Source organism: Loxodonta africana, chromosome 27 (genome assembly GCF_030014295.1).
Source record: "Loxodonta africana isolate mLoxAfr1 chromosome 27, mLoxAfr1.hap2, whole genome shotgun sequence".
NCBI classification, from domain to species: Eukaryota; Metazoa; Chordata; class Mammalia; order Proboscidea; family Elephantidae; genus Loxodonta; species Loxodonta africana.
The window spans coordinates 36,792,814-36,816,923 of NC_087368.1; the positions used below are offsets into that span (position 1 = coordinate 36,792,814).

The 24,110-nt window shown below is 51.9% G+C and overlaps 1 protein-coding gene across 1 annotated transcript in view; it reads left to right on the forward strand.

The window, feature by feature from the left end:
* Window positions 1-24,110, forward strand: part of DLEC1 (DLEC1 cilia and flagella associated protein) — a 72,765-nt gene that overhangs the window by 37,586 nt on the left and 11,069 nt on the right. Inside the window, exons 12-25 of the mRNA XM_064277489.1 lie at window positions 793-955; window positions 2,094-2,286; window positions 3,040-3,098; window positions 3,676-3,844; window positions 4,314-4,407; window positions 4,709-4,839; window positions 4,933-5,091; window positions 8,200-8,339; window positions 15,680-15,833; window positions 17,230-17,340; window positions 18,319-18,446; window positions 19,886-20,077; window positions 21,583-21,653; window positions 22,117-22,268. Of these exons, the coding sequence (XP_064133559.1) occupies window positions 793-955; window positions 2,094-2,286; window positions 3,040-3,098; window positions 3,676-3,844; window positions 4,314-4,407; window positions 4,709-4,839; window positions 4,933-5,091; window positions 8,200-8,339; window positions 15,680-15,833; window positions 17,230-17,340; window positions 18,319-18,446; window positions 19,886-20,077; window positions 21,583-21,653; window positions 22,117-22,268 (1,916 nt within the window). The remainder of the gene's footprint in view (window positions 1-792; window positions 956-2,093; window positions 2,287-3,039; window positions 3,099-3,675; window positions 3,845-4,313; window positions 4,408-4,708; window positions 4,840-4,932; window positions 5,092-8,199; window positions 8,340-15,679; window positions 15,834-17,229; window positions 17,341-18,318; window positions 18,447-19,885; window positions 20,078-21,582; window positions 21,654-22,116; window positions 22,269-24,110) is intronic.

Genomic DNA, 24,110 nt, shown 5'->3' on the forward strand with positions numbered 1-24,110 from the left:
TTTCCAGGGGCAGGGCTGCAGTGGATACCCTGCTTCCTGCCTCCCGTCTTTGCTCCAGAAGCTACGGCACTGGCATTGGCAGCAGCGTAGCTGTACTCTGTGTCGGGCACACTAAGGGGTGCCATAGCCTCAGGCCTTGGGGTCTAGCTTTAAGCCCCTCACTCTGGTCAAACCTCAGAGACCCCCAAACCCGTGTGTCCTCCAGGACTGTCCCAAGGAGACTTTTACTGAGAAACAGATGGAAACCTGGGTATGATCTTTCAGTGCTTTGCTTTGAAACTCCTCTTGATCTTTTTTAGGGAATTGCCAATGACTTACACACAAACAACCAGAGGTACCTCTAGCTTTCTGTAGGGTTAGAAGGAGCATCCTGCTGGATTTCTCTAAGATGCCTATGGGCCCGCCTTCCTTCCTTCCACCCATCCACCAATCCATTCATCCAGCCAGCCAGCTTTTCACCCACCCACCCATCTAGTTTCATTCAGCAGACATTAATTGAGCGTCTGCTGTGTGCTAGATTCTTCAAGTCACCTCCTTTTGGTCTAGACAGGCGTGCGGATGTGAATCTGTGGGTTGTGAACCTGTGGAGGGTAATGCTGGTGGCCCCAAGCCCCTCTCATGTGTACTCCCGGGGATCATGGTGGGAGAGGGCTGGGTGGGAGTCATTGTGGGCCTCCACGCAGGCCGAGGCCAGCATCACGTGGATGGTGGCATGGGGCCCGTGGCAGCCTTTGGCCACAGAGTCTTATTTCAGCCCTCAGCTCTCTGAACTTCACTATCCAACTTTGTCAGGAATCGGGCAGCTGGTTGCTTTGGATCTGATCTATGTTTCTGGTGAAAAAAGCCAACCAGAGCCTGGAGAGCTCACAGACTTAACAGCCCAGCACTTCATACGCTTTGAGCCTGAAAACCTTCAGTCTACGGCTAAGAAGCAGCTGATAGTCAGAAATACTACGTGAGTGGCTCCTGTACGACACCCCCGCCATGCCCTTCTCCTTCCTCACCTGGCCCAGGGTTCCCAGTGAGGAGGGGGTTCTTTCCAAGGGCGAGGGAGGAGTTGAGTTACCGAATAGAAGAACCCAGGTTCTCACTGTCCAACATGGTAGCCACCAGCCATATGTGCTGTTTAAATTTAAATCAGTTAAAATTAAATGCAGTTAAACATTCAGTTCCTCAGTGGCACTAAGCACATTTCGAGCTCTCAGTGGCCTCCTGTGGCCAGCAGCTGCAACTGGACAACACAGATACATACCATTTCCATTGTGGCAGGTTGGACAGTGCTGATCTGGGTCATCCTGGGCCATCTGTAGCCAGGAACAGTTTTCCAGAGAGGTCGTGCCTGCCCATCCAAATCCCAGGGCTCAGACAGACTATGGCCTATGGGTTCATTTCCCACTGCCCTTACTTCCTGAGCATCCTCTGAGCATGATCCTTACACCAGGACGTACCTCAGGGAGCCACTGAGCCAGAGCTGGCCTGGTGGCCCCAGGCGTTACACAGGTTCTGTCTCCTGGCATGACCTGGTTCTCCCTACAGCTGCCCATCAGCAATGTGCCTAGAGTCCCGTCCCTCCCCACGATGATGGAGTTGTCATTGTTCCTCTTGGCACCCAGTTGGCACATAGATTTCTAGGCAGGGCTTCCCTGGGAGGCAGTAGCTGGAGAGGCGGAGGGCAAAGGTGGGGGTTGATGTGGCCAGTCTTTGAAATTCCCAAGTGAAAGGAGACACTGCAGAAGCTTTTCCTGACATCTGGAGAGGTGCCTAGACACCCCACCCGCCAAGGTTAGTGGTCTCCCTGGTTTACTCTTTCCCCTGAGTCACTATGGCTCTAGCCTCCAGCTGCTCTGGGCAGAGGGCAAAGGACTCTCTTACGTGGTCTCCAGCTTAGACTCCCTGACCCGCCTGCTATCCCTTACCCTGTTACCCCAGGTTCCTCCATGGGAAGGGCACAAAGACTGACCCGGTCACTTCTTGTTTCTGGGCCCTTTCTTGCTCCTTCTAGGAGCAGGGCCAGGCCAGACATGGGATGGGAGGACCTGGTCAGATTGGGGCATGGCGTAGGGCCCATGCTCACTGTCAGGGTTCCCCCACAGGCACGTGGAGCTGGCCTTCCACTGGCGGATCATGAAGCCCAACCTGCAGCCTCTGATGCCAGGAGAAGTCTACAACCTGGACAGCATCAAGTGCCACCCTGACAGGGAGACAGCCTTCTCCATCATGCCTGCGAAGGGGGTTCTCAACCCCCACATGGACCATGAGTTCATACTGAGCTTTTCTCCTCAGGAGGTTAAGTTGAGACCATCTTGGTAGCCACATGTGAATGGGTCATGATGCTTTGCCCCACCGTCTGTGTTCTTTAATGAAGTTGGGGCCGTCCCACTGAAGCTGTCCCACAGAGGCCGGCACTTAACTGAGGTGGGGGGAGCTGGAGGCTGTCCCTGGTATGCAGAAAGCAGCAGCTAACTGCAGGTCCTAATCACAGACACACCCTGTCTGCAGAGACCTGGCCTTGTCCCCTCAGCTCTGGTGTCTTCCGTATTTCTGCTTCTATCAGAGACACAGTGGCCCTTAGAGAGAGAGAGCTGCAGGTTTCCCCAGCGTGGAGGCCCTGTGTGTGACAGGCAAGAGGGAAGGAGAGCTGAGTGTGAGCGAGGCCTGGGGGCCCTGTTAGTGGATTTGGGACTAGGATGAGCAGGGCTGCCTGTCAGACCCATCACCAGCTACTTCATTGTTTTGGGATGGTGTGGTGCGGCAGACGCACTGAGGGCCCCACCAAGTGGGCAGTGGCGAGGTCCGGAGGGCCTTCCCTTCCTGTCCCCCAGATCCAGCTGAGGTAGGTACACCAGTCTTGAGACTGGCAGCTCCCAGCCTCTGATCCGGGCGGCCACCCCTCTCTCCGCAGGGTGGGAAGCTGGGTGGGAAGCAGCACCGTCTTCCTGAAGGCCGTTCTGGTGGCCAGGCCAGCGGGGGAGGGATCCCTGCCGTGGCTCCTACCTGGCTGGGATGCGCTGCATCTCAAGGAGGCTATTTGTCTTGCAGCTGAGGGGCTTTCACAGCGTGCTCCAGATGGTGCTAGAGCAAGTCCCTGAGCCCACGAGGTGAGCGGGAACCAGCTTCCGGGTGAGAGATGGGCCGCTGGGCCTGCCTCCCCAGGGGATGCCTCTGGGGAAGGTACCGGAGTGGGGTGTGTAAGCAGCCTGACTGCCAGCCAGCGTGCCGTGGTGAGTGGGCTTAGCTGCAGGAGGGAGCTCCCGGACTCGCGGCAAGAGCTGTAGGCCACCTAGGGACCTTGGAGCTGGGCTACCCTCCAGCAGCCAGGCTGGTGGCCCTGAGGTGGTAGTGACTGGCGAGGGACAGTATTGCCCTGTGGGGGGTGTCTCCACCAGCTCGTCCCTAAGTAAACCATTAGGGTGGGTCCCTGTGAACCTGGCTTAGAGACCCCAGGCTGGGGCACTGCAGTGGGGTCCCCCGAGGCAGCAGGGGCGTGCCCCCGTCCTGAGCCTTGGGTTGAACCGTTGTTCGGGGTGCTGGCCAGAGCCTCTGATTTAGGCACCTGTGGGTAGGAAAGCGTTTTCTTGTCACAAGAAGACTAGAGATTGGAACAGAGTCAAGGAATGTGCGGGGCTGTGCCCCCAGGCTGAGCTGGCTCCTGACTAACGGTGGGCTTGTGTTCAGTTCAGAAATTCAGAGCCTGGAGGATGCCCCGTACTTGGCCAATGATGTGATCGCCCTGGAAATCGAGGTGAAAGGCTCTGTGGAACCTTTCCAGGTCCTCTTAGAGCCGTATGCGCTCCTCATCCCAGGGGAGAACTATATCGGCATGAACGTGAAGAAGGACTTCAAGGTAGGCCGTTGTCTCTCCTCAGCCTGGGCTGACCAAGGCGGCGCCAACCTCGGGTACCAGTGCAGGAAGGAGACAGCGGGAGGGCAGACAGCAGCAGCCGCTGCAAGGGGCCTGAGGCCGTTCCCCAGGCCCCTGAACCCAGCTTGGTTTGTACCTAATGCCTGGGCCAGGCATGTCTGTCTGATTTCATCAGCTTCCCGGGATCCCCCCAGAGATGGGGCTGTGGAGCCCAAGCCTGTGCTCCCGGGTCTTTGGTGGGATGTGGCTTCCGGAGCAGAGCTCTGCCCACAAGCCCTGCAGTGTGGAGTGAGAGTGCTGCGGGGTTGGGGGGTCAGTGGCTGCCAGCAGCCAGAAGTGAGCTGGGAGGGGCGGAGTGGACCCTCGGAGACCTGCAGTCCCCCGGTCCCTCAGCGGGCAGAGCTGACGTGGAAGGCTGAGCCAAGGCCGCCGATGGCGGTGTGTCTTTCAGATGTGGAATAACAGCAGGTCGCCCATCAGATACGAGTGGGAGAAAATCAGCGACTGCCACATCATTGAAGTGGAACCCTGTGCTGGGGTCATAGGTGCGCAGGATGCGGGAGGAGTGAGGCCCACGTGGGTCTGGCTGAGAAAGGAGGCTTTGGAGCAGGGGCAAGAGTACCCAGTGAGCCTATGCGTACTTGTACCATGCTTACTGGTCACCCTGCTCCAGCTTCGGGGTTAAACAGACCTGTGCAGAGCTCCAGGTTTCCTGTGACCCTCCAGCTGAGGCGCACAACGTGTAGTGGACAGAAAGCCAGTTGAGTTGGGACATCTGGGCCTGGCCCCCGAAGGACACAGCACCTGATTCCTTTCTCCACCTCTCACGTCTCCCCTCGCTCCCAGAGCCCAACGAGGTCGGGGATTTTGAGCTGAACTTTACTGGGGGTGTCCCTGGTGCCACAAGCCAGGACCTGCTGTGTGAAATCAAAGACTCGCCCTCACCGGTGGTGCTACACATTGAGGCGGCCTTTAAGGTGCTCGGGTGGGGCTGGACCTAGAACACTGGCAGAGATGGGCCCAGAGCCCACTCTCTGGTGGCCCAGTGACAGACCCTGTGTGTGTCCCAGGGGCCTGTGCTTGTCATGGATGTCTCAGCCCTTCAGCTTGGCTTGCTTCGCTTGGGCCAGAGGGTCACACACTCCATCGAGATCCGGAACATCAGCCGGCTCCCGGCCACGTGGCACATGAAGGAGAGCAAGGTCTGCCTGGAAGAAAGGCGCAAGAGTGTGAGTTGGTCGGCACTGCTGGTCCCAGCGCCCCATCCCCGCCCCCTTGAGCCTGTGAAACCTGGGCTGGTGCATTCGGGGCCTTGAGGCAGAGAGAGGAAAAGCCGGCCTGGTGATTTTTGCCTGGCCACGTCCCTGGTCCTACCCACCCCTGGGGCAGTTGGAGACCTGTCCACACTTCACCCCACACTTGTTTTTCCTGTTCTTTTCTCCACCGTTTGATGCATGCGTAGGACATGGGTTTGTCCGTCTGCCCAAGCAGCCTGAGCTAGGAAGAAAACAGGCAGCTGCCCTGGGTAGGAAGCTTCCAAGGCTGCTGTTACCAAGGCTGTGTCCCCTGCCTGGGAGAGAGGCATGTCTGCCAGGCTCACCCCAAGAGTACTGACCTTCTCAGGGATGGTGGCTGCAGTTTGAGTACCTGCCACCAGGTGGTGCCCGGACAAGGCTTGTGGGAGAAACCGAAAGGCTCAGAAAGGAAAAGTCAAGACAGCTTCCTCCAAATAACTGAAATAGCTTCTCCTCCTCCTCCTCCTCCTCCTCCTCCTTCCTCTGAGCTGCTTCTGCTGCTGCTTTAGGATAAACTCAAAGTGCCTGAGCATTGTCCTCATCTGGGGTGGCATCCCATTCAAGCACAATGTCAACACCCAAGGCACCCAGCTGACCCCTAGCTGCCGACAGTTAGGACAGTTAGGCGTGAGTCACCAGTGTGCTGCCCCCACTCTGCCCCCTGGATGGCTGGAGCTCACTGGCAGCTGCCCTAGGCTGTCGCCGCACTTGTGAGATCCTGGGCGGTCTGGCACAGAGAAAGCACCTACTGCTCACTGCTTCCTGCCAAGGCCCCCTGTCCTGCTGCCCACTTGCACACTTCCCCTTCCTCACTCAGAAGCCAAGAAAAGACGCCTGCAGCCACACGGGCATCATATTTGGCCTCACGCTTTTCCTTTCCTCAGGGCTTCCCTGCTTCAGTCAGAAGCCACTGCTCCTTGTGCGACCGCCTTGCCTCTCTCACTCCTCTCTCTTTCTATCTCTCTCTCTCTGGTTTCTCTATCTCCCTCTCTCTCATCTCTCCCTGTCCTCTCCCTATCTCTCGCCCCCCCTTCCCTTCTCTTTCTCTCTCTCTCTCTCTACTCTCTCCCTGTCCTGTCTCTGTCTCTGTCAGTCTGTCTCCTCTCTCCCTGTCCTCTCTCTGTCTCTGTCAGTCAGCCTGTCTGTCTGTCTGTCTGTCTGTCTCCCTCTCTCTCGCACGTGCACGCGCAGCACTCTGGAACTTAGAAGTTAGGACCATTTGACCATTTTTATCCAATCACCGACGCCATTGCCAAGTGTCCTGTGTTACAGTTGGTGATTTCCACCCCCAGGGCTCATGGGATTCCCAGCTTAGATCCATGAACCGCAGAAGGCTGGGGCGACATCAGTGTCTTTAGTGTTCACATCGTTTTAGGCAGGGATCCTTTCATCAAATGAAATTTACAGAAGAGCCCAGTGTGTGGGTTAAAGTCTGCCTGCTCTGGCCATCAAGGGACTTCCTGCTAGGCAGTCCCTGCCCCATCCTGCCTCTCCCCACACCCCATCCCTCACTTCTGAGGGACCCCTGGGGTTTCCCAGAGCACAGGTGGAAGCTCAGGGACCTCATTTGACAGAGGAGAGACAGGAAAAACCCAGAGGGACACAGGCTTCCCCAGAGCCACAGAGCTAATGGCGGCGTCTGATCAGATCCTGGTTTTCTAATCCCCAGTCAGTGTTTTTCTCCCATTGTGACCATGAACTGTTATCATTGAAATAATTGTCAATCTTACAGTATTTTAAGATTCTGTCATAATTGAGGCTGGTAGGAGTCCTGTCTCCATACCCTGTTCTTTTGAGCTCTCAAAAAATTATGTTGGGATTTAGGGGTAGTTAGCTGCTCTAGGTCAGGAGACCCAGAGCTGCTGAAACCCCACCCTGGATCACAGCCACGCATGAGCAGCAAAAACAAGAGAAAGAAAAGTGACTCTTTCCTTCCAGCTGAGCTGAGGCCCCAAACTCCAGTGCCTGAGTTGTAGTGAGCCAGGCTGGAGCACGTGGGGCCCTCTTTTCTGTGAGAGTTAGGCCTCAGCAGCCTCCAGTGAGGGCCAGCCCATCCCTCCTACCAGTGCCAGGGAGGTGAGACCTTAGAAGCAGAAGAGAGCATACATAGGGCCCAAGGCAGCCGGGGTGGGGAGTGGTTTGGGAGAGAGCAGGGCAGGCCCACGTGCCAGCCACGTGGTAAAGGACAATGTGGTGGACAAGTACAGCCCTTGTGCTCACTGGGTCTCATGGAAGGGAGAGACTGAAGAGGGAGAAAATGTCCCTCCTGGGTGTGACCTTCCAGTGTCCAGCAATACCACATACCACTGTGGCCACCCTGGGGCCACTCAGCCAGATGAGTGCCCCTTCTCTCAGTCGGGGACGGGAAGATGGGAGTGTAGAGAGCCTTCCCCAGGTACCGATGCTCAGTTGCCCTTACTCTTTTGCCTTGTCTGTGTGCCTGGTGATGGGGAGCGGGCTGGACCTGCATGGGAAGAATGAGTCCAACCTTGTGATGAGGGCTGGGCTGGTAAGAGTGAGGAGAAGACCAGTGGGTGCAAAGGAGAGAGTTGAAGGTGTCAGAGTCCTGACCTGTGCCTGCTCAGCTGGGCAGACCCCTCAGAGGGCCACCACCTCCCCAGCATGGCACACAGGCTTGCCCTCACTCCCCCGCCCAGCCTCCATCTTCCAGCCCAGCCCTCCCCACTCCCCCAGGCAGCCTCACCTGCCAGCCCAGCCCTTCCCACTCCCCCAGCCCAGCATCCACCTGCAGACCCGGCCCTTCCGACCCTCCCCAGGCAGCCTCACCTGCCTTCCTTATCTCAGTGCATGGAGACCCCCAGCTCATCTGCTGCTTTAACTTGGAGACTGTCCTCTTAATCCTGAGACTCCTTCAGCTGGAATCCTCTGCCGGCTTGCCTCCTTCTGGATCCCAGATGACTCTTGGAAGAGCTGGGGGCAGCTTGGGGTGACCATAATTGGGTACCCCACCCCCACCAGCCCCTACTTCCTCTGCAATGCCAAGTGCCCCTCCCCACCATCCTCTGGTTTACCTCCGATCAGGAGTCTCTCTTCGACCTTGAGCCCTCGAGTGGCTACCTTCCCCCTCTGGGAGAGTGCACAGTGAATGTCACCTTCGAGGCCTTGCTCTGCCAGAGCCTGCAGACAGTCCTGGAGCTAGAGGTGGAAAACGGGGCCTGGAGGTAAGGGGGCAAGGGGAGAGCTGTTAAAACAGGTTTCTGCATAGTCGTGGTATTTTATGTGTAATTATAAATTTATCTTTAGACATTTCTAAATTGAAAGGTATTGCTGTTGCCGTTAGGTGCTGTCAAGTGGGTTCTGACTCAGCAACCCCACATGCAGTAGAAGGAAACGCCACCCAGTCCTGTGCCGCCCTCACAAGCCTTGCTATGTTTGAGCCTACTGCTGCAGCCACTGTGTCAGTCCTTCTCGTCGAGGGTCTTCCCCTTTTCTGCTGACCCTCTATTAACCAAGTGTGATGTCCTTCTCCAGGGACTGCTGTCAATACATGTTTATTCTATAAGATTTGGGAATTCCAGACAAGGAAATGAAGACTTATAAGCCATTAATTACCCAGAGATAATTGTGGGGTATACCCTTCCAGCGTGTATTCGTTTTTATTAGTTTTACAATATGGGAATGTTATAACTAGATAACCTGCGTTTTTTCACTTAGTAATATAGCGTGTTTTACTGTATTATATTTTTTAACACCATTACTTTTCATCATTTTATGTTATTGTTGTTGGGTGCCATTTAGTTGGTTCCCACTGAGAGTGACCCCACATGACAAAGTGGAATCGCTCCATAGGGCTTTCTAGGGTGTAATATTTATGGAAGCGTATCAACAAGTCTTTTTCCCACAGCTGAGTGCTTAACCCTTGTACCACCAGGGCTCCTGAATTACTGCATAAAAATACCATTTCATAATATGTACCAAAATGTACCTGATTTGTATCTGTATAATCTAAAAACATTTAGATTGTTTTCAGTTTTTTGCTACTCTAAATAACGCTGATACAACCATTTTTCTTTTACACCTTTCTTATATACCTTTTACACATTGTCTTCACATTCCCTAGGATAAAAGACTGTGTCCAAGGACATACGTATCGTTGAGATTTTTGATACACGTTGCTAAATTGCTTCCCCCAGAAGGTCGCATAATTTTATACTTCTTTTCAGTTGTAATGTATGTTTATCCATTTGCTGAACCTAAACCAAAACTACATATTCCCGCTTATGTCTATCATTGTCAATTTAATAGGTGAATTGTGGAGCATAGTTTCATTTACATTTTGATGATTATTAGTGTTTTCATATGATTTTAACTTTTTGTATTTTTTTGTGACATGTCTGTTCATTTCTTTTCTCATTTTTCTTTGGGGTTTTTCTCTGTATTGATTTGTGGTGTGAGATACATATACTTTGCCCACTTTGTCTTTTGCCTTTTAATTTTATTTAAAATTTTTATGAAGAAGTTTAAAATTTTTATGTGATCAATTCCGTCAGTCTTTTCCTTTTACATTTCAAAGACCTTACCCACCTAGAGATAAACCAATTGCCATTCTTATAATTTTTTTTTAAGTTTCGTTTTTTAGTTAATTCTTCCGTCCATTTGTAATTCGTTTTCCTCTCTGGTTTGAGGTAGAGCTCCAACTGAATTTTCCCCTCAGTCATTACTGTCGCAGCGTCACCTATTGAATAACTAGTCTTTCCCCCGCTCTTATCTTATAGTAAGTACTTAAATTAAATGGGCTCTGTTTCTGGGCTTTTCCTAGTGTGCCCTGAATTTGTCTTTCATGGGTCAGTACTTCACTGGTATTAAATGTGTTAATATCCAGTATTACAACCTTCCTCTTTCTTTTTAATTTATGCTTTATTTTGTTTAAAAATTATAAAAAGTAGGATATGCTGGTTGTAAACAATTTACAAGTATATGTGGTGGGAAGAGAATTCCTCCTTTCCCTGCCTTGCTGCCATCTGCCCCACGTAACCCGTTACCCGCCATCTGCCCCATGTTACCCGTTACCCGCCATCTGCCCCATGTTACCCCTCACGAGAAGTAACCGTTGTTTGGTGGTATGGATCTTTCCCCACCATTTCCTATGCACGTAAGCGCACATACATATTTCTCAAACAAATAGGACCCTCTTTTATATTTTTCTTTCTCTTTTTTATGTATCTTTTTATATTTTATACTTCACAGTATGTCTTGGAGATGTTTCCATGTCAGAACGCACAAGTCTGCCTCATTGTCTTCAATAGTTGCCTTGACTTTCATAATACAGCTATCTCAGAATCTACTGAACCACTCCTGTGTTGATGGGTGTGCACACTGTGTCCAGTGCATTGCTGAGGGGAACATTTCTGTAGGTGCCTTTCTGTGCACACACTTCAATCAGGCCGAGTGCTCCACCTGACATTTTTAAATCAGAGAACATGCACAACCAGCAAATCACAAGAGCAAGAATTTAACTTGTAATTAAGTCAGGTTGTTGGTGAGGACGTGAGGACATGGGGACGTGTGTGTGGGAATGTCATAGTGTACTGTTCCTCACCGCAGAGGAACTGGAAACAGTGCTCGTCAGCAGGAGAACGGGTACAAAAACACTACGGCGTATTTAAGGAGCGGATCCCACTGTGTTCTAGAAGGAACACAGTGCAGGTTCCTAAGGTGTTGGTAGTTTCTCCTTTTTGTCTTTCTTAAACTCTGTATGTGTTTTATACTCATTTTTGCATGTACTCTGTATTTCACTATACAACATTTAAATGTGCATTTTAAATCTTTTTTTTAATGTTTTATTGTACTTTTTTTTTATTGTACTTTATACGAAGGTTTACGGAGCAAATTTGTGATTAAGCAGTTAATACACATATTGTTTTGTGACAGTGGTTGCCAACCCCCCGACATGTCCACGCTCTCCCCTTCCCGACCTTGGGTTCCCCGTTACCAGCTTTCCTGTCCCCTCCTGCCTTCTCGTCCTTGCCCCTGGGCCAGCGTGCCCATTTAGTCTCGTTTTGTTTTATGGGCCTGTCCAATCTTTGGCTGAAGGGTGAACCTCAGGACTGACTTCACTACTGAAGTCCAGGGGCCATAGTCTTGGGGTTTCTTCAGTCTCCGTCAGGCCAGTAAGTCTGGTCTTTTTTTTAGTTAGGGTTTTTTTTTTTTTTTACATTTTTCTTCAGCTCTGTCCAGGACCCTCTATTGTGATCCCTGTCAGAGCAGTCAGTGGTAGTAGCTGGGCACCATCCAGCTGTACTGGACTCGGTTTGGTAGAGGCCAAGGTAGTTGTGGTCTGTTAGTCCTTTGGAGTAATCTTTCCCTTGTGTCTTCAGTTTTCTTGATTTTCCCTTCCTCCTGAAGGGGTGAGACAAGTGGGGTATCTTATCTTAGATGGCCGTTCACAGGCTTTTAAGACCCCAGATGCTACTCACCAAGGTAGAATGTAGAACATTTTCTTTATAACCTATGCTATGCCAGTTGAGCTAGATGTTCCCTGAGACCACGGTCCCCATAGCCCTCAGCCCAGCAGTTCTGTCCCTCAGGGGGTTTGGATGTGTCTGTGGAGCTTCCATGACCTTGCCTTGTACAAGTTGTGCTGGCTTCCCCAGTATGGTGTACTGTCTTACCCTACACCAAAGTTACCACTTACCTATTGTCTATTTTTCCACCCCCTTGTAACCATCAAAGATTGTTTCTTTTTGTGTGTAAACCTTTTCCTGAGTTTTTGTAGTAGTAGTCTCATACAATATTTGTCCTTTCGTGATTAACTTATTTCACTCAGCGTAATGCCCTCCAGATTCATCCATGTTGTGAGATGCTTCCCAGATTCATCATTATTCTTTATCGTTGTATAGTACTCCATTGTGTGTATGTACAATAGTTTGTTTATCCATTCATCTGTTGGGCATCTAGGTTGTTTCCATCATTTCGTTATTGTGAACAATGCCACAATGAACATGGGTGTGCATATGTCTATTTGTGTGATGGCTCTTATTTCTCTAGGATATATTCCTAGGAGTGGGATTGCTGGATCATATGGCATTTCTATTTCTAGCTTTCTAAGAAAGCAGTATATCATTTTCCAAAATGGTTGTACCATTTTGCATTCTCTTTTTATGCATAAGAGTTTCAGTCTACCCGAAGTGTCTCCGACATTTGTTATTTTCTGTTTTTTTATTTGTGCCGGTAATGCCGGGGTGAGATGGTATCTCGTTGTGGTTTTGATTTGCGTTTCTCTAACGGCTAGTGATCTCTAGCATTTCCTCATGCGTCTGTTGCCACTTGAATGCCTTCTTTGGTGAAGTGTCTGTTGATGTCTTTGTTCATCTTTTAATTGGATTGTCTTTTTGTTGTAGAGGTGTTGGATTTTCCTACAGATTTTAGAGACTAGACCTTTGTCAGATTTGTCATAACCAAAAATTGCTTCCCAGTCTGTAGGTTCTCATTTTATTCTTTCCGTGATGTCTTTTGATGACTAGAAGTGTTTAATTTTTTAGAAGATCCCAGTTATCTAGCTTATCTTCGTGTGTTCGTGTATGTTAGATATGGCTTGTATCCTGTTAATGCCGTATATTAGGGCCTCTAGTGTTGACTCTGTTTTTTCTTCTATGATCTTTATAGTTTTTGGTTTTACATTTAGGACTTTGATCCATTTTGAATTAGTTTTTATGTATGGTGTGAGGTATGGGCCCTGTTTCATTTTTTTTTGCAGATGGACATCCAGTTTTGCTAGCACCATTTGTTAAAAAGATTGTCTTTTTTAAGATCTCTGTCAAAGATCAGATGACTGTAGGTGGATGGATTTACATCTGGGTTCTCAGTTCTGTTCCACTGATCAGTGTGTCTGTCGTTGTACCAGTACCAGGCTGTTTGACTACTGTAGCTGTATAGTAGGTTCTGAGGTCAGGTAGTGTGAGTCCTTCTACTTTATTCTTCTTCTTCAATAGTGCTTTACTTATCCGAGGCCTCTTCCCTTTCCATATAAAGTTAATGATTCGGTTTTCTATCTCTTTAAGGAATGCTGTTGGTATTTGGATTGAGATTGCATTGTATTTGTAGATTGCTTTGGGTAGAATTGACATTTTCACAATGTTAAATCTACCTATCCATGAGCATGGTATGTTTTCCCATTTATGTAAGTCTCCTTTGGTTTCTTGCAGTAGCGTTGTGTAATTTTCTTTGTATGGGTTTTTTACATCCCTAGTTAGGTTTATTTCAAACCCAAACCTATTGCTGTAGAGTCGATTCCAATTCATAGCGACCCTACAGGACAGAGTAGAACTGCCCCACAGGGTTTCCAAGGAGTGGCTGGTGGATTTGAACTGCTGACCTTTTGTTTAGCAGCTGTAACTCTTAAACCACTACACCACCAGGCCTCCATCTGCAAAGTAGGGACAGTTTTATTTCTTCCTTTCTAATCCAATGCCAGAAACACTATAGGGTTGCTATGAGTCAGAATCAACTCAACAGCAGTGGGTTTGGTTTTGTTTAATCCAGTGTCCCCGCCCCCCGCCCTGCTTTTTTTTTCTGCCTTGTTGCATGGACTAGAACTTCCAGTGCTATGTGGAATGAGAGTGGTGAGAGCAGGCATCTTTGCCCTGTTCCCATTATTAGGGAGAAAGCATTCATTCATCCACCATAAGTATGATGTAAGCTTTAGGTCTTTTGTAGAGGCTCTTTATCAAGTTGAGGAAGTTTTTCTTTATGAGAGTTTTTAATTTTAAGTGAGTGTTAGATATTGTCTGATACTTTTTCTGCTTCACTTTATATGATCATATGATTTTTCTTCTTTAGCCTGTTAATATGGTAGATTACAGTGATTGATTTTAGAATAATGAATGAGCCTTCGTATCTATATGATCTCTTTTGATGAACAGAAGTTCTTAATTTTACTGTAACAAATATATCAATATTTCCCGTTTAGTCTGAACTTTATGAGTTATATTTTAGAAATTCCTTCCTACCCTGAGGTCATAAAGATATTTTCTTATATTTGTTTTCTAAAAATTGTTGGTATTAATCTTTTATGTTTGGATATATATTCAAGTGGAATTTTTTTTTTTTTTTTTTTTGCATTTTATGAGGTGGAAGTCCTATTTAATTTTTCCTCCTATGGACAGCCAATTGTTCTAACACCATTTAGTGAAAAGTTCATCCTTTCCCTGCTGACCTACGATGCTACTAACTGCCATAAATTCATTTTCCCTGTGTGTGGCTGTTTCTGGGCAGTCTGTTTGCTCCACTGATGTCTTAGTAGCTTTACAAGTATTCATTTTAAACAAGTATTCTTAATATTTGGTAAAGCAAGCCTTCCCATCCTATTCTTCTTCAGACTGCCTACATATTCCTACATGTATATTTGTTTTTAATTTTGATAACCCAAAAAAACCAAACCCACTGCTGTCGAGTCGATTCCGACTCATAGTGACCCTATAGGACAGAGTAGAACTTCCCCATAGAGTTTCCGAGAAGTGCCTGGCGGATTTGAACTGCCAACCTCTTGGTTGGTAGCTGTAGCACTTAACCACTATGCCACCAGGGTTTTCTTAATTTTGATAGATACTGCCAAATTGCTTTCTAAAAGGGCCTTCCCTTTATGTACTTAACAGAATGGGTGTGCATCTTCGCCAACATTTCCTGTTAGTCTTTTTAATTTGGGTCCCTTTAGATGAAAAATGGTGCCTTGTTGTATTCATTGTATTTTCCTGACTAACTATAAATTTAAGACTCTGCCCTATTAACAGCCAGCTTTCACTAGCTAACGCTGTGTTACAGCACAACCTCAGAATCTATGTGGCTTGCCAGAATATATATTTGTGTTTTGCTAACTGCACATGAAAAAGGGCATTACAGCTCTGCTCCAGGTTGTGGACAAGAGCAAGAGGGCTGGTAGAAACTGTCGGTAGCCATGAAATGTTCTGCTCAATGTGGTAGGTGTCAAGTCTCAGCATATGCTTTTGGCCAAAGCAAGTCATGTAGCTGAGCATGACATTGGCAGAGAAGAGTACGTTCTGTCTCCAGGGAGGCACTGCAGGTCCCCTGCTGTGTGCACTCATAGTCATCTTCCAGGGAAGGAGCTGTGGGCAATAATGGCATCTCCCGCGGTGCTTCCGGCAGGGCATCTTCTCACTGGACAACAGTTGGAGTGGCTTTCCTCCTTCCCGCCCTCCCTTCCTTTGTTCCCTCCTTTCTTCTTTCCTTCCATGGACACCTCCATCAAAGCAGTCTGGCATTCCTGCACACGTAGAGCACGCAGACGGAGTATATCCCCAGCAATCTGCCCGTTTTTCTTGCCTCCTAGACTGCAGAGTGGGCAGTGTCTCGTCAGTTGTGTCCGCTGCCACAGTCTCTGCTCTTCTGTGTCCATCCCAGCCTGTGCTGTGGAGGCTGGGACCCTCTGCTGAACTTTCACCGTAGATATAGAATGCTCTGCTCTCTGCATGGGACATTCCGGCCTGCCTGACCATGTGGTCTTGGACAGCCCTGTCCCCACATGGCAGGACATCTTGTGTTCCAGCTACCTTCCTGTGTATGCCGAGGTTCAGGAGCCCCACGTCTACCTGCAGAGCAGCCACGTGGAGGTCAGCAACCTCTACCTGGGTGTGCCCGCAAAGGTAGCCATCACGCTCATCAATGGCACTCTCCTGCCCACCGGGTTCCAGTGGGGCAAGGTGAGTGAGCCCACACTGTCGGGCCCCCAGGCCTGCACCCCTCAGCGGTGCGCCCATGTGGAGGGGATGTTCCCCTCAGGTGCCCTGTGGTACAGATCCTCAGCCTCGCCCTCAGGTGCCCCTCACCCCATAGTGCCCAAAAAAGCTTAGCTTCTCAAAGGAGCAGCAGTCTGGTTTGACTCTTCTTGTCCTGTCTTCAGGGAATCCCTGTCCCCTGCCCGAGAAGGAGTCTGGTGAACACAGCCAGGCCTTCCCAGCCAGTGTAGCCCGAGATGTGCAGCTGCTGGGAGCCTAGGTGTGGCACTGCCCTTCAGGCTGGCCCTGAGTGCCATGGGAGATACAGCCTCACCCACATGCATCAGAGGGGGCTGATCAGGCTGGGCCTCCCAGGGCAGCTTGCGTAGTCTAGGAAACCCCCAATGGGTGGTGAGGTCCACCATGGCGGGTGAGGAGAGAAGGAGCTGCGGTTTATCCCCCAGTGTGAGCACCCAGCTCTGTTGGTCCTGCTGACGGGCCCCCATGTACCAGCGGTCTATCCCCCGGCGTGAGCACCCAGCCCTGTTGGTCCTGCTGACGGGCCCCTATGCACCAGCAGTCTATCCCCCAGCGTGAGCACCCAGCCCTGTTGGTCCTGCTGACGGGCCCCCACGCATCAGCGGTCTATCCCCCAGCGTGAGCGCCGTGCTCTGTTGGTCCTGCTGACGGGCCCCTATGCACCAGCGGTCTATCCCCCAGCGTGAGCACCCAGCCCTGTTGGTCCTGCTGACGGGCCCCCATGTACCAGCGGTCTATCCCCCGGCGTGAGCACCCAGCCCTGTTGGTCCTGCTGGCGGGCCCCTATGCACCAGCAGTCTATCCCCCGGCGTGAGCACCCAGCCCTGTTGGTCCTGCTGACGGGCCCCTATGCACCAGCGGTCTATCCCCCAGCGTGAGCACCCAGCCCTGTTGGTCCTGCTGACGGGCCCCTATGCACCAGCGGTCTATCCCCCAGCGTGAGCACCCAGCCCTGTTGGTCCTGCTGACGGGCCCCTATGCACCAGCGGTCTATCCCCCTGCGTGAGCACCCAGCTCTGTTGGTCCTGCTGACGGGCCCCCATGTACCAGCGGTCTATCCCCCGGCGTGAGCACCCAGCCCTGTTGGTCCTGCTGGCGGGCCCCTATGCACCAGCAGTCTATCCCCCAGCGTGAGCACCCAGCCCTGTTGGTCCTGCTGACGGGCCCCCACGCATCAGCGGTCTATCCCCCAGCGTGAGCGCCCTGCTCTGTTGGTCCTGCTGACGGGCCCCCATGCACCAGCTCCCAGCGGAGCGTGTACCAGCCTGAGCACACTCTCTGGACCCCGGGCCCACCCTGGGAACCCAGCATGTGACAACAGGCCCGCTCATGTGTCTGCCAGCTCCTAGGGCACCAAGCAGCCCTCTGCACAGTGAAGGTCTCCCCCAAATGTGGCACACTGGGCCCCAGTGAGGAACGCCGGCTCAACATGGAGTTGACTGCTCATACCCAGGTAGGGCAGTGAAAGGCGTGAGTGACAAGAAGAGCACCCTGCCACCTCTCTGTACCTGTGCCTGCAGGAGGTCCCACCTTAGGCCCCACTCCTGGTCCTGCATTTGGGTCTCAATTCCTACCTGGCCTGCTCTAGGGCACAAGGGCAGGGGGCCTGGAGCAGGCCTGGATGTGCCCTGAAAACCATTGGCCATGCCCAGCTTTTGGCACCAACATTAGCCTCACACTGCCATTCTCTGTGGCACAGATGGGCCCAGCTTCCCAATTTTCCCAGAGATCCAGAGCAGAGCTGCCTCTCAGAGCAGGCCCTGTGCTGAGTGCTGCTGGGGGAGGCCAGCTTCGGGCTAGCTTCCTCCTGAGGGGCAATCTTTCTCCCCACAATGGCCTGTAGGAAGGCCCCCAGGGCAGAACATACTCAGTACTGGGCCCTTTGCTGGCTATGCCTTTGTTGTTCTTGTGGGAAGATGTAACTTCTTCCTCGCAGAGACTTATAGACCCAGGTCCCAGTTCCTCAGTGGCAAACATGGGGACAGTGGACTTCCCTGCATAGCTGAGCCTGAGCTCGGGGGTGATACACAGATGGGCCCACACCTAGCACAGAGCTCGAGGAGGGTGTAGATTCTGTGCTCACCTTGTAGAAGGCAGTTCCCAGAGAGAGATGCAAATCAGAATAAATGTGTGGCTTCTCCAGAGGTCCATTTTGTGGGGTCTCAGCTCACATTGGCCTGCCAACATATCTGGGGCAAACTTAGCCACGACCCCTGAGGAAAGGGCAGGAGGGGCGTGGGCTGAGCTCAAGGCTGTGGATAGTGGCTCTCTAAAGAGACTGGGGAACCCCTTCAGACAGATGAGCCTGGAGAGAGGAGGTTGAGGCCTTCGGGTTGAGCCACTCCATGGCCACCACCCCCCAGAACATCTTCTGAGGCCCAGCTGTGGGTCTCCCTGGAGTGACATCACCTCGCACAGCCTTTTCTTACAGGAAGAGCTGACAGACCTGGCCCTCCCTTGCAATGTGTCAGGCATGAAGAAGCCACTCGTCCTGGGCATCTCTGGGAAAGCCCGGGGACTGCAGGTGGCCATTGCCATCTCTATGGAGGGCTCTGACAGGTAAGCCCAGGGCTAGGGCTGGGCCCTGACGGCTGAGGTGACCCCACAATAGACCAGCATCACCTCGTGGTGCCAGTCGTCTCCTGGCTGATTCCTGCAGCCAGGGAAAGGCCACAGGCCCCTTACTTCATCCCCACCCTCTGTGTGGAACAGACCCGTCACTCATCCCCACCCTCTGTGTGGAACATCCCCCACTTCATCTCCACCCTCTGTATGGAACACCCCCTACCTCATCCCCACCCTCTGTGTGGAACACCCCCCACCTCATCCCCACCCTCTGTGTGGAATAGACCTCCCACCTCATCCCCACTCTCTGTGTGGAATAGACCCCCACTTCATCTCCACCCTCTGTATGGAATAGACCCCTACTTCATCTTCACCGTCTGTGTGGAACATCCCCCACCTCATCCCCACCATCTGTGTGGAACATCCCCCACATTATCCCCACCCTCTGTGTGGAACATCCCCCACTCATCTCCACCCTCTGTGTGGAACATCCCCACCCTCTGTGTGGAATAGACCCCCCACCTCATCCCCACCCTCTGTGTGGAACATCCCCCACTTCATCTCCACCCTCTGTGTGGAACACCCCCCACCTCATCCCCACCCTCTGTGTGGAACATACCCCACTTCATCTCTACCCTCTGTGTGGAACACCCCCCACCTAATCCCTACCCTCTGTGTAGAACACCCCCCACCTCATCCCCACCCTCTGTGTGGAATAGACCCCCACTTCATCTCCACCCTCTGTGTGGAACATCCCCTACCTCATCTCTACCCTCTGTGTGGAATAGACCCCCCACCTCATCCCCATCCTCTGTGTGGAATAGACCCCCCCCACCTCATGCCCACCCTCTGTGTGGAATAGACCCCCACCTCATCCCCATCCTCTGTGTAGAATAGACCCCCACTTCATCTCCACCCTCTGTGTGGAATAGACCCCTACTTCATTTCCACCCTCTGTGTGGAACATCCCCCACCTCATCCCTACCATCTGTGTGGAACATCCCCCACCTTATCCCCACCCTCTGTGTGGAACATCCCCCACCTCATCCCCACCGTCTGTGTGTAACACCCCCCACTTCATCTCCACCCTCTGTGGGGAACATCCCCCACTCATCCCCACCCTCTCTGTGACGTTTCCCCACACAGGCATGGTGGCCAGGCAGGTAGGGGATGACAAGAGACAGGATAGTAGGCACCTCGTGCCCTCCCACACAAGGCCCAGAAGCTGAGAGACAGGCCAGTCTGCCCCTAACCGGGGAGAGATTGGGCAGAGCTTGAGGCCTGTCTTGGTGTTGGGAGTGGGCAGGAGAGGTGGGTCTCTGGGGTGGCAGTTCAATGAGGAGGGAGCCCAAGGGTGAGGCTTCCCGTCCCACCCAAGGTGGCAGGGCTGGGTCAAGGGCAACATGTGACATGGTCCCTGTGGGCAGGGGCAGCTTCTTCAGCACAGAGCAGTGGCCAGGCCACCTGGGGGAGCTCCGCCTGGACTTTGGCTCGACAGTGCCGCTGAGGACCCCCGTGAACTGCCAGCTCATCCTGACCAATCACTCCCCGATACAGACCCCTTTCAGCCTCTATTTTGAGTACTTTGGGAGCCCTAAAAGCAGCTTGAGCAAAAAGGCCAGCCTGTAAGTTGCATGCTTTCCGAGGCAGGTCCCAGGGTGGATGTGGCTAGGTGGGCCTTCCCCCACTGACTTATGTGTGGCTCAGGTGGCCAGAGGCTGGTTGGCGTGGGAGGTGGGAGGATGTGACTTTGCAGCTTCCACTGCCCCCTTCCCAGACAATGAACAGCCTTCTGGGAGAGACAGCCATGTGGTCATTTCTCCTCAGCCTGGCCTGCTGAGGCAGAGGGCTTCTAATAGACCTGGAAGTATTTGGGCCTGTGGAAGAGGTGGAATTTCCTCAGGGGGAGGGAACTGTATAGGCAAAGGTGTGGCAGTGAGGGAGCCCGTGTATGTTTAGGGAACAGAGAACGGCATATCTGGGCTGACGTGTGGAGGGCTGGGCAGGGAAGAGATCCACTGTGGATGCCCAACAGATAAGACAGAGATCAGCAAAGCTGCTGTGGTCAACAGCAAAGGCAAGACCTGGAGCACTGTACACACACACACGCCAGACCTGGAGCACTGTATACACACACACACACACACACACACACACAGGTGAGACCTGGAGCACTGTGCACACACACACTCACAGGTGAGACCTGGAGCACTGTACACACACACACACACACAGGCAAGACCTGGAGCACTGTGCACACACACACACACACAGGTGAGACCTGGAGCATTGTACACACACACACACACACAGGCGAGACCTGGAGCACTGTACAGACACACACACAGGCGAGACCTGGAGCATTATACACACACACACACAGGCAAGACCTGGAGCACTGTACACACACACACACACACACACACACACACGCTGGAGCCTGCTAGTCCTGGCTCAGAAAAGCCAATTGTTAAATATTCAAACATTTTGCAAGGCTAAAGCTGGAAATCAGCCACAGTGAGAGTATTTACCCCACAGAAATAGCAAACACTGCAAATAAGACCTTTTCTCTCTTTTCCTTTCCTGGAGAGCCTAGTTTCCAGCACACTGCTGCATGACACCTTACACATAGTTTCCTAAGACATCAGACCCCAACTTTACAAACCACTGCCACGAGTAGTGGAGCCAAGAATAGTTTCTAAGCCACAAACTTTTCCACTCTGGCAGAGTTAGTGTGCATCTGAGGCTGGGAGATGTCAGCAGAAAGACTGAAAAAGGGGCTGTTTCAGAAGACTGGGCCAGAGAGGGGGAGGGTTTGTATCCAGGGGTCACCAGGCCTCAGAGCCTGTGGGCGAGGGGAGGAGCCTGTGGTCCCAGAGCCTTCCTAGGGGTCGGGGGCTGGCAAGTGGCCTGCAGCTGGGGACACCCAGGGCCCCTGATGGGGTGTTCTGGAAGCAAAGACTGGGGACGGAGGTGAGGAGGAGACCTGAGCAGCTTTCCTGGGAAGAGAAAGCAGGGCTTCCCTCCCAGGCTGGGCACCTGGAAGGGTGCTGCTTGTCATGGGCGGAGGCTCAGGGCTGGGACGGGTTTGGATATCTTGATGCTGTTCCTACATTTCTGTCTCGTAAAGCCCTGACATAGCCCCTGCTCTGCTAAAGACAGCCCGGATGCGAGAGCAATTAGCCAAACGCGAGCAGCTAGGTAAGAGCCACCAGGGCGAGTGCTGCTGGGTGCAGGTGGTGGCCAGAGCTGGGCTTCCCATGGCCTTATGGGGATATGGGCAGGACCAGAGACCCATACATGTCTTTTGCAGCCTAGGTCACCAGGATGACTGTGGCCTTTCACCTGACAGGCCCCTCTCTCGGGGAAGGCTATCTCCCTGCTAGGCCTTAGCCTGGGCACAGGGCCTGGATTTGATTTGGGATGGGTGAGGCCCATAAGGGAGGGCTCTGACAGGGCCTGGCCTCTTAGGTGAGAGGCTAACCAGGCAGGGCCCTGAGCCCACTAGCCCCTGGGCTCTGGGCTCCCAGGATGAGGGCATGTTTAGCCTGACCAAGGCCAGGCTGCAGAGTGACTTGTCTGGGACACTGCTTTGCTGACACCTGAGGGTTTGGACCTCACTCCCACCCAGGGCCCTGAATCTCTACTCTCAATCCTCCCCCAGGTTTTATGGAAAGCATGTTGTCTCACAGGAAAGGAGCTGCCTTTTTCCCCCACATTTCCCGAGGCATGCTGGGAGCCTACCAGCAGCTAAGCATTGACATCACAGGCTGTGCAAACATGTGGGGCGAGTACTGGGACAACCTTGTCTGCGTGGTAAGGGCATGCCATTGATAGCAGCCTGGGTATGGGGGAGCTGGCCCTGGCTTCACCTTCAGGCTCTCTGCCCTCTAACACCTGACCCTTAGCCTCTCAAATCTTACCAGGCGGAAAGGTGAAGGCCACCAAGCTCACGATGGGCATTCACTTCTGCAGGGACCTCCGGGGTGGAGGGCGAGAAGGTTCGGGCAGAACAGCTATTACTCACGAGCAGTAGAACCTTCCACACCTTTTCCCATGAGGTGCAGGGCTGGGGCCACACTGAAGAGGGCAGAGGGGTCAGATGGGCCACTGCCTGGGCCAGGAGCCCAGAGGGAAATGGTCGAGGCCTGAAGTGGGAAGTGAGGCTGGTGAGTCAGACAGTTAACAGCCTTCCAGAGCCGCATCCTCACCTAGCCCTCTGGGCATCCATTCCTTCACCCGTGGGTCTAGCTATTTACTCATTCATTCTCTACGTGTGGCCCACTGCACTGGGGGGACCCAGGGATGAATAAGACACCAGGTGATGCCTTCAGGGAGCTTCTAATTTAGTGTGGGGGGAGAGAGGTGTATACATTATTCTATAGCATTTAGTTACTGCATTTACTATTTAGTAAATTGAACAGGCTAATTATAGTAGATAGTTGGTTTAGATGGTTTGTATTATGCATGACAAAGGGTTGATCACCTTAATATACAAAGAAAAACGAAACCTGTTGCTGTTGAGTCGATTCTGATTCATGTCAACCCTGTAGGACAGAGTAGAACTGCCCCACAGTGTTTCCAAGGAGAGGCTGGTGGATTCGAACTGCCAACCTTTTGGTCAGCAGCTGAGCTTTTAATGACTCTGCCACCAGGGCTCCTAATATACAGAGTTCTTAAATAACAATAAGGAGGAATAAAGCATCTCAAATGGGCAGAGAATTTGGACAATTCACAGAAAGACAAATACAGATAGCCAATAAATATATAGAATGTCAACACCACCAGTAATTAAAGAAATGCAAACTAAAACAACAATGAAGTACTAGTTTCAACATGCAGCCAAACTTTAAAAGTGGTTGGCGAAGGCGCAGGGAAGGGGTGCCCTGGGGCCCTGCAGCCCTGTGGCGGTCAGTGAGCACACCCTCCTGCAGGTGCTTTTGGAGTATGCTGGGTACCCACATTTACAGTTTCCCAAAGGTAACAAGTGGATACATGTACAAATAACTTCATGCCAGGTTCCCTTTTCTTCTCAGCGTTGTCTGCAGTAGAAAGAGGGTGAGACAGAAGGGAGCCGGGTGGGCAGGGAGGGAGACAAACAACTTAAAGTGTCCCTGTCCTGCCCCCCTTGAGGATTGAATGAAGACTTGGGGATGTATCCATGCAGCTTGTGAAATGAGGCTGTAAATCTTTATTATTAAAATTGTTTAACTTGCATTACGAGAAAAGATAAGATCATAAAAAAGACAGAAAGCATGACCCGCGTGCTCCCCATTTAGGCATGTATTTGATCGCACCAAAGACAGTCTGGGCAGCTATGCGCTAAATGTTAACAGTGAGCTGTACTGGGAAGGCAGGACTCAGGGTTATTATCACATGCTGTATTTTAAATACCAGTATTTATGACTTTGTATTGTCAGAGAAAGACAGTAAAATTCTTTCCGAAGGACAGAAATTTGATAGAAGGGACCGTGGGAGAGCCAACTTCAGACAGGGGATCTGTGCAAGCCACGGGGCTGGGGAGGAGAGTGGGGATGGGAGGAAAGGAAAGGGAAACCAGGCTGGGAGGCGGGCAGCCCCAGGCCATTGGGTCTGGTGTGGGTGTCAGATGGCTGGGACCAAGCTGCAGAGGCCCTGGGCTGGCTGGAAGAGTGGAAG